Source organism: Vigna unguiculata, chromosome 5, assembly GCF_037176805.1.
Source record: "Vigna unguiculata cultivar grain cowpea cultivar isolate G323 ecotype 2 chromosome 5, ASM3717680v1, whole genome shotgun sequence".
Classification (NCBI taxonomy): Eukaryota; Viridiplantae; Streptophyta; class Magnoliopsida; order Fabales; family Fabaceae; genus Vigna; species Vigna unguiculata.
Genome location: NC_140796.1, coordinates 53896659 through 53911005, shown reverse-complemented (window position 1 = coordinate 53911005; position 14347 = coordinate 53896659). Strand labels below are relative to the sequence as shown.

General features: G+C 30.1%; 2 protein-coding genes across 4 annotated transcripts; one reads left to right on the top strand and one right to left on the bottom strand.

Moving 5' to 3' along the window:
• Window positions 1-1178: 1178 nt before the first annotated feature.
• On the bottom strand, window positions 1179-1918 carry LOC146886553 (putative leucine-rich repeat receptor-like serine/threonine-protein kinase At2g04300). Its single transcript, XM_085673507.1, has 2 exons — window positions 1848-1918; window positions 1179-1533 (listed from the first exon to the last, which is right to left on the bottom strand). Exons 1-2 carry the CDS (start codon window positions 1916-1918, stop codon window positions 1179-1181), a joined length of 426 nt encoding a protein of 141 aa, XP_085529633.1.
• Window positions 1919-2685: 767 nt separating this feature from the next.
• Window positions 2686-7558, top strand: LOC146886552 (bidirectional sugar transporter SWEET1a-like). 3 transcript variants are annotated; one of them, XM_085673156.1, is made up of 8 exons: window positions 2686-3101; window positions 3209-3249; window positions 3339-3407; window positions 3496-3839; window positions 4301-4502; window positions 6301-6356; window positions 6565-6666; window positions 7319-7558. In XM_085673156.1, exons 4-7 carry the CDS (start codon window positions 3775-3777, stop codon window positions 6578-6580), a joined length of 339 nt encoding a protein of 112 aa, XP_085529282.1. In that variant the 5' UTR covers window positions 2686-3101; window positions 3209-3249; window positions 3339-3407; window positions 3496-3774; the 3' UTR covers window positions 6581-6666; window positions 7319-7558. The 3 variants fall into 3 exon arrangements, with proteins under 3 accessions (XP_085529282.1, XP_085529280.1, XP_085529281.1); XM_085673154.1 differs by having other exon boundaries at window positions 3339-3839; XM_085673155.1 differs by lacking the exon at window positions 3339-3407 and having other exon boundaries at window positions 2713-3101; window positions 3209-3289; window positions 3408-3839.
• The last annotated feature ends 6789 nt before the right edge of the window (window positions 7559-14347 follow it).

The following is a 14347-nucleotide window of genomic DNA, read 5'->3' as shown; positions in this document are numbered from 1 at the left end:
TTCTTTTATCTGTGATCGAAATTAAATATATTGCTCACTCATTTATATAAATTTTTATTTAAATTAATAAATTTGAAGTTAAATTATGCTTTGGCGGCCACCTTAGGAAAAAGTTAATTGAATTTTACCGAACTATCAATTAATCGTACTAAATTAAACTAAATTTATTAAACTGTTTTAAAGTGAAAATTAAACTAAAATATATTACAAATCAATTTTAAAAAATTGAACTAATGCAAGTACATTTCGGTTAACTACATATAACGGAAACTGTTTTTTTCCAATTCAAAAAAAATACGCGTGATTAGTGAAATGTATATGATGTCGTCTTTCTTTTTTTCTCCAACCTATACACGTCTAAACAAGATAAGCATCAAGTTTTCAATTCCATCAACCATATTCCATTTTTTTTCATTTTTTGGTAAATATTTTTAATTTCATCAATTAAAAAGATAACAGATGATTAGAGAAATATATCACTGTGTATTTTGATCTTAATATTTTTCATTTTTTTATAAGTATTTCTCTCACTATTAGTAAACATTATACATACTCACTTTTGGGTTTGATATTAAATTATGACATACTTTCGCATTTAAACATGATTCAGTCCACACTAGGTGGAGAGTTGTGGTGACTACATTTACAAAAGAAGTTATCTATCCCTTATTGATGGCATGTTGAATTCTTGAGAGGGTGACAAAACTACCACGGGTTCGGCTTCATAATTTTGATAAATTAGGCATAGACATTCTTGTTTAGAGTTGTCTGAATTCTTTACACAGCATTATCTTACCAAAGCAGTCACGAGGTAGGTTTGTAAATTTGAAGTTTTTACTTGGTAAAAAGATAAAAATCTAATATAAAGAAAAATAAACAAATACAGCAGTTTTTGAAGTATGAAAGATAACTTATTTTATCAAACTATCTAAGAAAAAAGGAAAATAATAATGACACTGGTTTTTTTTCAAATCCATATTATTGGGTACTGAACAACATAGATTCAAAACAAGGGAGTGAATGAAGAAGCATTTATACAAATATCTCTGCGACAAGGTAGGAAGAGAGTAAAAGTTCTTGTGAGCGTTGGCTCATTCATATCATTAACTCTTTTCCATCATCGAACACACCTCAACAAGGTATTTTACCTGGCATGAGGAATGAAATGGTGTTCAGATTCACATGGAATTTGCACAACTGTTATGTTTTATTCGAGCTAATTCGGTTGCTAAAATCTCCTTAAGTACAAACACTATCACACTGATTATTGGCCTTTCTTTGGGACTTAGAGAAACAAAAGCCATTGCTATTTCCACGGCTTTCCAGGCTGAGTTAATGTCAAAATCTCCCTCAAACCTTGAGTCAACAATGGCCATGATATCCCTTAATGCAACCAGGGATCTAACCCACTCCTTTATGTGACCCCTTTCTTCATTCCTTGCTATTACTTTCTGACCTGTGATTATTTCCAAAAGAACCACTCCAAAGTTATAAACATCACTTTTCTCTGTTAATCTATTGGATGTGCAATAGCTGCAATGAAAAACAAATCATGAAATTAACCCAATTTATTTTCTGCCAGTGTATGTGGTGATATCTCAAAGCCTCCTTTACCAACAATTGTACCGAAATTGTTGGTAATTTTACTGACGTCAGAATATGAATATATTTGTTTTTTAAACTGCTGTAATCAATTATCTTGTTCTGTGTACTGCTGAGAGATCTCACTTTCATCCTTTTCTACCATCTAAGCTGTTAGATATTGTAAAATAGTTTGGAAATTAGTATTTAAGGTTGACTTTGTTTGGAAAATTATCAAAACCAAACTACCAATTTTATAGCATCACCTTTCGATTTTCTCTTTGTAAGGATCCACAATATAGCTTCCACGGCCCCCAGAAGGATCAAAACCCCGCATATTGATGCTACAAAAGGCATAACAATGTTCTTTCTGTTCTCGATGCATTGACCATGTTCACAGACATATGGATTTTGACCCAAACTGCATGGAAATCACAGAAGATTTATGTTCAAAGTTTAAGCAACCTTGCAAGTTGAGTGAAAATTACTCATGTCAAGTCTGCCTCTGATAAAAGGTTGTTTAATCACAGGTGTTTTTTAAAAGGTTGGATTTGATCCATATAGAAGTTTTGGTTTCATCAATCAGGGAGTTTAAGAAGTTTATTTTATTTAAGACTTTCAACAGATTATTGAGTTCATTGTATTATTTATCTTTATTAGTTCAATTTTCTTAAATTATGTAATCAAAAAAATATTTTGGAAGTCTCAATTTTTTTATAGATACCCATTTTTTTGTTTTCCAACTATATAAAATGTACTAAAATTTAAAAATAAATTAATTATATAATTAGAAGTGTCAAATAAACTATATATATATATATATCAAGGCCTTTCTCAATTTTCATAATTTCTCACAAATTTACGTATTTTCATTTAAGTTCTTATACATTTTTTTTAATATGTTGAGTACTCATAATTTTTATACTTTTCGATTGGGTTTTTATCATTTAATTTTTTGGTTAATAGAATGTCAATTTTTATGTTATACAAAAAATATATTTTTTATTGACGGTGTATTTCTCGCGGTTATTCTAAACCGTTAAAAAATAAAAAAATTTCTCACGATTATCTAAACCGCTACAAATTTTATAGTTCTTTTGATTTTAAACCATGTACATGCTTTCTTCCTCTGAACAACACAATAGTACACTCTCCATTAAGCCAGCAACGACGTTGTCTGTCTAGAATAAGACTTTTGATTTTCAGTTGTTTCTTCGTAGTGCTTCTGAGTTTCGATTTTTAAAGCTCGTCTCTCTTTCTCCCCATTGAATCTGAGCGTTCTCCCATCGCCTCGTCTCCCTATAGATACATTGTTGAACTTCCATTTGTCTCTTCTCCCCTTAACTCATCTCCCGCACGACCTAAGATTTAGGTTTCATAGTCTCAGTCTCTTCTTCCTTGGAGAAAATCATAGATGCTCAAAGATTTATAAATCTCAATGTCGATTATTTGTGTCTACACGATTCATTGTGTCAAGCCTCCACTAAACCCAGAAAACCCAAGGTTCTCAAATGGAAAAGGTATAAAACCCTAATCGTGGATCTCAAACTCAAATTGTATATATTTTTTTTATGTTAATCTTCCTTGTTTCCTAATGCAAAACAAATTTCATTTATGTCATTGGTAGGGGATATCAATGGGAAAGGTTGCCTGAGATAGGTGGTTGTGGTTAGTGCTCGTCTCGTTTTTATATTAGGTTGAGATTTAGGTGAGATTTATAATTTTAAAGTTGTTACTGATTCCACGATTTTTTTCAGGTTGCCATGGTTTTTGGTATTCTTCTTTCTCCCATTACTTCAGCTCTCTTTCCCTCTACTAAATTTCAGGTTAGGTCTCCTTCACCTTCATCTTTATTTGCTTGAGAAATGTTCCTATTGCTTTCAAGGATCAATTACTCAAAGCGACTACTTACAGGTTCCTTCTCCTTCACCTCCATCTCCATTTGGTAATTTTGCTTTGAGATTATTGATCTTGTTTTTTATCTTTTCCCCGATCTTGTGACTGTGATTGATTATTTCGATTATATTGCTTTGAGCCATTGTTTGTGGAGTTGAGCAAAAGCAAGAGTTGATCGAGAGTTGAGTAAGAACGAGAGGCGTGCTTAACACATTGACTATTCTTTCCTAAAACTTACGGAGAGCATGTTCAAGCCTCTTCTCATATAGAGTATAGAGTGGGCAGAATCTGAAGTGGATGGAACTTCAGGAAGCATTAATAGGACAATATCTTTTATGGCATGGCTATATTTCTGAAAAAGGGTGAGTAGAACTCTAATAAAATTGAAACTTGAAAAAGTTAAGTTTTCTTATCATGTTGGTCATGTAATTGAAGTCACAATGAAATATTCTTTAAGTTCATGTATTGTGTGAGCTTTTATTTTCTTTGTGTTGATTACTAATCTATTTATAATACATTGATACAGTTTCTTTTAATATGAACAGCTTATATTTTTTGCAGATATTCAGTTCTTTTTTGAATCACACAATGCTAATTTATCACTCATTGATTAAATTGATACTCTTCCTAATTTTCATGGAATTTTTTCTGTTATGATGATTCACAGATTTTGTTTCTTCTGGAAGATTTTTCCTGTAACCATCTATTTCCGACACTTGTTCTGGATCTAGTTTCTTAGTTCCATATTATAGTTGGAGTGGCTGTTTTTGTATTATATGCCATGTTTCAACTTGAAGCATAATCATGTTATGGTCTTATGCAGAGAGATCTACAAGCAGGTGTGTGTTGCGGGGAATGATCTACAAGCAAAGATTCTTGGCCTTTTCTCGTTCGTGGTGGCAGTGTTTTCTGGTGTTGTTCTGGTGTCTCTGTTTGCTCTGCATGGAAACACCAGAAAACTCTTCTGTGGTTTCGCTGCTGCAATATTTTCCATCATCATGTATGGGTCACCTCTCTCCATCATGGTAAGCAAAGTTCAATTTCTACAACGAATAATTTCATCACATCCTTATCATGTCATCATGGCATGGCCAGCTTGCCCCTGTCTCTTCGTTTTCCCTTTTCCTCTTTTGGTTATAGTTATGGTTACTGTGTCTTTTAGGTATACTTCAACGATTAATTTCCTTAAATGAGAATTGTTTCGTGAATACATGAATGAGAGAAACACATTTAGGACTGCACTTACATATGAAATTTACAGAGGGGCCATGAAGGAGAAAACATTCAATGAGTAACCTTAATCTATTTGTAAATTAATCTTATGTAAGTTGAGTTGCAGCATAATAAGAATCGGCTACTGTTGGGTTCATACTGAACTAGCTACAGTTTCTTTTGATATCCTCCGATACTATTATTGTTCAAAGCAACCTGTGCAGTAACATGAATTCTAAAATTTTGTCTTTTTAGTCTTACTATTTTTATATAAATGTCTTGAATATTGAATTTCTAGTTTGACTTGACAGCTATTATCATATATTGAAATCAGTTTTCGTGCTTTGTGATCTGATATTTGTCTTCTTTTCATTACCTTCTTGTTTCATACTTAGGTCCTCCTTCCTCACACGTGAATATACTGGTGTATAATGCCATTTCAAAACTTGAAGTTGACCTTCAAACTTAATAATGGGAGTTTAATTGGATGTGGCTAAGTGAATTTAACTCTGGCAGAAGCAGTGTGGTTATTTTTGTTAAAATAAGATGCTAAACATGATCAAAATTTCTGATGATACGTTGGATTCACAAACCTTTATACTTTTGAAACTATAGGGACCCAAATGTTTGTAATGGATCTCTGTAGTTTTACATATTTTTAGTTGGGTCCTTAAATCCAGCCTGCGATGGCCTATTTAGAGCACCATTATGAATTTTGTTCCTATGGTATGACATAATTATAACTATAATTTTATAAATCAGTGTGACCTATTTCCACACTTTTAAAAATAAAGATCTAGCTAAAAGCCAAGAGTCCATTAATATCATAATTTACATTGGCATTGCATAATTGTGCACATGTTAAAAATCCCACTAAATTGGGGTTATCCTGACTTTCCCTGGTTGCGGCTTCTTTGGGCTGCATTAATTGCAGCATTGAAGGGGGTGTATGTGATCTGATATCAACTACACGAATTGAAGTTTAAATAGCTTATGAAGTTTGGGAATCACAACTTGTGTATGGGCTAGGGACTTTGGGTGTTAAATTATTTGCTTAAACTTGTTTCATATGCAGAGAGACATGAGTGCAGTTAAGGTTTGTACATTATTTCTATAAAATACAAATAATGTTCAAATTCTTACCAAGTTTTGGCTTATGGCTTCACTGTCAATTCTTTCCTCTCTGGTTATAAAAAGGTTTGAGGATATCTTGAAATTTATGTAAAAAATAAATAGGAGAGAAAAAATAAGTAGAAAGATACAAAATGTCAAAAAAAAAGTGTGCACCAAATATTGGCATTTTTCTATTAATAGAATAGTTATAGATAACTAGGTTTAATTTGGCCTAGCACTGTGTTTTACAAAGCTGTTTTTATTCAAAATTTGTAACAATTTTATCTTTCTTTTTATTACATCGTTGACTTCATTTCCATTTTATTTTATTATAAAGATGACAAGAAGAATGTTATTTTTAGTGTTTGTTTTTCAAATAATTTATGGGTTCTGTTGTCATTGAATGTTATTAATTCAGAGTTTACCCATTGATTTGAATGGGAACCTTTGTTATGATCTATCTGTGCATTGTGGTTTATTTTATTTTGAATTGAACAGGGGAGCTGTTTTTCATCACGGATAGGAGAAATGGTTTTTGGAATCTCCATAAATGGGTAATTCTTTCACTTTTTATGTCGAAGTCTAAATCTTGTAGTGTCTAGTTTCTTAACTCTTTCTCCAACACAATCTTTTGAAAACATTATGTAATCGTTCTCTTAATTGTGATGTCCATAGCCTTAAAGACATGTTACACATGGGTTCTTAGTTCTTATGATTTCACACAGCACACTTTTATAGGCTCATTGTGTTTGAATATTTCAGGAGGACCAACTGCTGAAGCACGTGGAATTTTAAATTTGAGCATTCAGTACTGGACTAGTCGGGGTTGGGCTTTTGTTGATGTTAATTATGGTGGAAGCACCGGTTTGTTTCTCACCTTGCCAGCAAAATTATATTCTGATTTCTTAATTACCTATTTTTTCTCTCCCATATTTTTGTTTCTTAATGTGATTTCCATTAAATTTGATCTTTCTAATCTAATAACTTGTTATTCCTCTTTTGCTTGTACTAGTCAATCACATGGCACTTTCACAATTACATTAGAACAAATGCACGAGTGATATGTCTCTTGTTTTAATACCTTTCTTGATTATGTATCTTTATATATATATATATATATATATATATATATATATATTTCAAAATTTAGCCATTTAAGGATTCTATGTTCTGTATAAATATTTCTGGACTCCAACTTATTTGTGGGTTTCAAGCTTTCAAGGAACTAACTACTTTCTGAAATGTAGTCTGGTAAGATTTATCTGTAGCTTCAGTTTTGTCATAAATCTTAGAGATAATGGATTTATAGATCTTCTATTTATAAGATACTCAACTTTGTAAAACTCATACTTAGAATTCTCAATTCTAGGTTTATTGATCTGTTTATGTTATTATGGTTTTTGTTATCCTGTTTGTTTGACTAATCATTTAAATCTAGGCATGATATTTTTATTTTTTTCTGGAATAGACCATCCACATGATAAATATTACTCACCACCCATTTTTCATTATGCAGGTGGTGCAGGTGCACTTCTCTAATATATGGAATGTTTTTCTTCCTACCTCCCCTTCTTTTTACTTCTCGGATTTTCCATTTTTTTAGGTGGAATATATGATTGTATATGGATGTTTTGAGACTTACGTATGTTTAGGTTATTCGTAACATTTCAGTATATAACATTTCAGTGTCTGAATTATATATGTACGAAGAAGATCCGTTAAAAGCTTGTGAATATGTTCTTCTTTTTTTCGTGCATTGTGTTGTTTCTAAAAGTGTCTAATAATCATCTATATTAGAGGTACAAATATATGATAACTAATTAATACTTGATTCTGTTTAATAATGTAGTAGAAAAAGAAAAAAAGTGAATTATGGAGTTAGTCTAATAATTAATAAATATTTTTTGTAATTTTAAAAAATATTTCAAATAAATTTTGGCTGTTAATAATTATGAATATGATATATTTTGTAATGGATTTTAACCATTAAAATATGATACATTTGTAGTGATTTTTAATTATCAAAATATAATATATTTTGTGGCGGTTTTTAAATATCAAAATATGATTCATTTTTCAGCGGAACTGTCAAAATATGATTCATTTTTTGACGGTTTTTAATCGTCAAAATATGACAAAATACAATCAAATTAGACTATATTTTGTAGCGGTTTTTAACAGCTATTATTATTTATTTTTTTCTGACAACAATACTACCGGTTAGAATATTTTTGTCACAAACTGTTTTTGACATCTGTAATTTTGACGATTTTTTAAACGGTTAGAAATGTCATTTGTGACAGTTTTTAACCACTAGAACTTGTAATTTTAACAGTCACAATTATTCACTTTTTTTTGTAGTATATTGTTATATTATTCCTTTGTCTTCATGTGGTAGGAAATATGAAATTTTGTAATTAATATAAGATAATATATGGTAATGCAAAAAAAAAAAAGTGAATTTTATTACTTTAATTGAAATAAGAAATTGGCACTGTTAACACTATATGTGATGATCACAATCACCACTTCACATTTTCATGACTTGTGAAGATAATTAAATAATACGTCGAACAAAATAACAATCATATTACTTAATTTACAAAAAGACCACACAACAACTACTCAATTACATTAACTCAATTGAAAAATATAAAAATTTAGTACTCAATATATTAAAAAAAACTTAATTGACAATATTCAAGATTACAAAAGAGTTAATTATGTCATACAATTATATATATATATATATATATATATATATATATATATATATATATATATATATATATATATATATATATATATATATATTATGTAACTAATTTGGATAAAGTATCTTAAATTTTAATATTTTTGTTTGGATAAAGTAATTTAATTTCTATTTTACTGCAAACTCAACTTACATTTGAGTCTAACTTAACTTGACTTGACCTTCAATTCAGTACGACTCGTCTTAACTTTTGATTTATGTCGACTCGAGCCGATTCGAACTGGACTAATTCGAATCGATTCTACCTTGATACAATTTGAATTGATTCGACCTCAATCGATTCAGCTTGAGTTGACTCAACTCAACATTCAATTAGGGAAGATTGGTTTAAACCTCATATCTTGGCCATCGCGATTCAGCATTCGACCTAGGCCAAACTCGCTCGACCTCCAACCAAGACCGACTCAACTCAAAATCATCTTAGATGAAACTTTGGCGAGTGCTGACTCAACTTAAACTTTGGCCCAAGACAACTAGACTCGACCTCAACCAGAACCAACTCGACTCGACATGGGTCCCAACACGACTTAGCTCAACCTGGACTTGGGACTACTTAACTTGACCTTTCGTTCGAGCTAAATCGGCTCAACCTTTGGCTAAAATTAGAGATGGCAAAATGGGTCACCGTTTTGGCCCGCCAAAAATAGGTCGGGTCAGATTGGTCTACCACTAAAAAATGGACCAGAAACTGCAACATGCCTCGCCATAAGGCAAGCTGACTCACCCTTTTTTTTAATTTTAAAAAAATAATTTTTTTATTTTTTATTTATAAATTTTGTATATATATATATATATATATATACTTATAAATAAATATTTGGAGCATATTTAATCATATAAATATTTGATTAATTAATATCTTTAATTGAATAAATTAAAATAATTATTATATTTACATGTTAAATTACTCTATTATAACTAATAATTATAACTTAATTTATAAGTGTAAATGATTTAAATTATAATAGTATTGCATATTTACATTTATATAATATAGAATTTTTTTAATTTTTAAAAATAAAATAATTAAAAAAAACAGGCTAGGTGGGTTGGGCCAAAACGGGTTCGCGGTTGAAAACATTCTGTATTCTTTAATACAATATTGTTCATCACATATTCTATTTCTCCCCCTCATGTAAACTTACATCATTAAGGTGAGTCCGAATTTGTGAGTCATTTGCTCAAAAGTTTTTCTTGGCAAAAACTTTACAAATAGACTTGTCATATTTTCAGATGAACGAATTTTTGGATATCTATATCATCCTTTCAATTGAACAATACACTATTGTCTTCATATATGGTTGTTGATTCCATCTTTCTCGGGGATAGTCACAAGTTTCTTGCACATGTTGAATTATAAACCTTAACCAAACATATTCACAACTTTCCTCGTAATTTGTATGATTAGACGATGTTGCTACTATGGTTTGTTTCATATACCTTCATGAAACTATTGTGCTACCACATGTGAACAAACATCTTGTTTGTGATCAACCATTGTGGCATTGTAAGAATATGTAAAATAACATGCATATCCATAACCCATTGGTCTGAATCTGAATCATTTGGATGGAATAAGCTCATATTCGTAGTACCCTTAAAGTAACGAAGTATATGTTTTACTCCAAACCATTTTCTTCTTGTAGTTAAAGAACTATATCTTGCTTAACAAATTTATAGCAAATGCAATATTAGATCGAGTATAATTCGCAAGATACATTAGTGTTTCTATGACACTAAGATATGGTGCTTCTAGACCAAGAAGATCTTCATCATTTTCTTGAGGTCTAAGAAGAGTCTTTATCAACATCTAACGACCTCACAACTATTGGAGTGCATAATGGACATGACTTGTCCATTTAGAACATTTTAAGCACTTTAATTATATAAGCTTCTTGATGTATAAAAATACCTTTATTTAAATACTCAATTTCTAATTTCAAATAAGACTTTGCCCTTCAAAGATCATTCATCTCAAATTATTTCTTTGAGTAATCAATTGCCTTTGTGAACTCATTAGGAATTTCAACGACGTTTATGTCATCTACATAAACAATAATTATGGCAAATTCATTATTTGGATCTTTTCATATAAATACAAGACCAAATAGGATCATTTTTATATCCTTCTTTTAATAAGTACTCAATAAGACGGTTATGCCACACACGTCTTGATTTCTTTAATCAATAAAAGAGCATGTTCAATTTTATTGAATAACCCTCTTTAGAATTTGTCTTGTTGGATAAATAAAATCCTTCAGAAATTTTCATATAAATATGATTCTCAAAAGAATCGTACGAATAGGTTGTAACATCATCCATTAGATGTAAATGCAAACCTTGTTGTGCAACTAGGATAATCGAATATTGCAATGTTGTTGCATCCAATACTAGTGAATATGTTTTTTCACAAATCAATACAAGGTTTTGTGAACAACCTTGAGCAACCAATTGTGCTTTGTATCTAACAATTTCATGATTCTTAATTTGATTTTTGCGCAAAAATCCATATGTACCAAACGGGTTTCATAACTTCAGTTGTGCGAACTATATGTTCAAAAACCTTTTGTTTAACAAACAAATATACTTATGCTTCTTTACATATTTTCATTTTGGCCAATCTTTTCTTTGCCGATAATCTTCAATGATCATTGCTTATTGATCCTCATTGTCATTCATAACATTCATCGCTATGTTATAAGTAAAAGTTTCGTCAATATTAACTTTATTTTGGTTCCATATTATATGATTCATGACATAATTTATTGAGATCTCATCATTTTCAAACCATTTCAGGTACCTGAGGTTCTTCTTGAACCGAACCATTAATTATGTCAAATGAATCTTTTGGGATTTCAACCTTTTCGATTAGGTTATTTTGCATATTAGCCCCCTTTCTCATTCAAGAGTTTTTATCTTTGGAACCAATAGGTCTACCATGCTTCAAACGTGTTCACATGAGTTTTTCAACCATTTTTTTTTGACATCATAATAACTAATCATGTCAAACAAGGCAATCATTTTGATTTGTAAACTTCTGGTTTACCATGACATGCATTTAAATTGTACTAATAAACTTGTAGTACAAACTATAAGAAAATATTGATAATTTCTCCAATACACTTTCTTTTTGAACTCAATCATAGAGATATAAAGATATTTCATATCTTTTTCATTGTTTGTCTTAATATAATATCCATTTAGACAAATATCATTGAAACTTAATAAGTTTCTATTCAACTTCTTGGTAGAAGTATAATAGCTCTTCTAGAGTCTTCAAATATATTTGTAGTACTATAAATAATACTAACATCGATGTCTCACATTATCAAACAAAAGAAAAATTTATTACTCTTGAGAATTGTATAAGTTGTTGCACAATCAATAAGACACATATCTTTTGGTATTAGTGCAAAACATTCGTTTTTCATATAAACGTAAATATCAATATGAGATTTTTTTTTCAAAACTCTCATAATCAATTAGGTGATCAATGCTTTCATTTGCTTTAGCAAAGAAAATAACAATATTAAGATGAGTAGCATCCATATGGCCATAATCAGAATCACCATCTTCATAAGCAAAGTGTGTTTCTATGTTCTTCTCATTATTTGTAAGATGCTCTGGTGTACAATAAGTACAACTCAAATGACCTTTACCATCGTAATGATAATATATACCTTCATCTTTTTGTCAATATTTTCACATTTTCCTTTTCCTTTTTTCACATTATCGTGCCACTTCTGGTGACAAAATGTGTCTTTGAAATTTTCTTTATAACCATGTCCAAAATCAAGATCATGATCGATCATGAAAATATAAATAAAATATTGTTGCATTCACTTATGGAAATGGAGCATAACCAATTTGGACAGGTTTCATGATTTTTTATCAAAAGCTCATTGCTTTGTTCAGCCATACAAAGGCATGAAAGAAATTCATAATATTGATTGCTCCATTCACTTCTGGGAATGGAGCATATTAGGCGGATCTCATGATTTTTCATCAAAAGCTTTATTGCTTTGTCCAGCCATCCATACATAGGCATGAAATAAATTCACAATATTTGTGAAATCTCTTTTCACAATATTTTTGTCATGTTGCTTAGATGCTTTATTTCTTTATTTAATGGTATCCCAATATCCATTGCATCTAAATATATTTCAAGTTAAAATCCAATATAAGGAATTCTTCCTATCAAGGGTCACAAATCCAAATTTTGCAACATTTCGTGTGTTTAGAACTAGCACCTAAAATAATTATATTAATAATAATAATCACCTTCAAAATAAAAATAAAAATAATAAGACGAAGATGAAAATTGATAAAGTTAAATAATTATTATCACAAGAGGAAGAATATAAGGTAAAATTATAATTTGAGAAAGGATTAGAAAGAGCCTGGATTGAGACACGCATAACACTGTCGTTATAGAGAAAAAGCTTCCACTAATCCTCAATTGGTTGGAGCATCGTGCTGATAACGTGTTATGAAATAAAGTGAATAACATAGAGAATGACCACAGATAATAGAGAAGAGAAGAGACAAGAGAGAATAGAGAATAAGAGAATAGGGAGCAACTCATCTGTGTATTATTATTGATAGGAAGAGTCCTATTTATAGATACAATATGTAATCCATAAAGGAAACAAATCAACTTAGTTAATACAAATATTTACCATAAAGAGTAATGAATCATATCAGTAAATGTATCAAATCAATGGACAATCATTAATTCATAACATATATATATTATTTACTTCAACTTAAAATATTTCACCTATTCATTGGTTGCAAGAAAAATCAGGGGGATTGGTGTGTTGTGGCAATGGTATTAAGTACAATACATGTTCTAATTTTTGCTGGAACACTAAATAAATACGGATAAAAGAACAAATAGAAAAAAAAATTAAGATAAAAAAGGTTGATCATAGGACCCGCGATTAATGATTTCATCTCATTTTATACCTCTTACAAATAATATCATTTTGGATATTATTATACCTCTCACATACCACTTTTACAAATAATATGTCATTTTAGGGATATCATCTATACCCTTTATATGTTACTTTTACAAATATTATATTATTTTAGGATATCATCTATACCCTTCGTATGCTACTTTTACAAAATGACATTTTAAGACATATAATTTATATCCTTCACATGCTACTTTGTCATATTAGAAGATATCATCTATACACTTCACATGCTATTTTTACAAACAATATATCATTTTAAGAGATATCATCTATACCCTTCACACCCTACTTTTACACTATCTCATTTCAGAGGATATCATCTATACCATTCACATGTTCCTTCTACAACCCAACGGTGGACCATCAAAGGGACAGTGGAGCCACAGCTCCCCCAAAATTTTTTGGATTCTTTTTATATATATTTTTTAAATTATAATTATATATTATTTATATTAAGTTTATATTATGAAAGTTAATAATAAAAAATAAAATAACAAATGTAATGGAAACATTGATTTATAAAAAAGATTAGGATTTTGTTTTTGCTATAAAATTTTTCTACCATGTAAGTTATTATGAAAGTGTGTGAGGGTGAAAAAAATATGAAGAGATAGATTGGAAACAGAGGTTGGAGAACACATAGATTGAGATTGAAATATACATTTATGTATGATCTCTCATATATCAAGCTTAATATCTTATAATGATTTATGTATGTTAGATTTATGATTCTTCTTAGTATGTTTATCCCAAATTAGTATAAACCTAATCATGATTTTAGGGATTC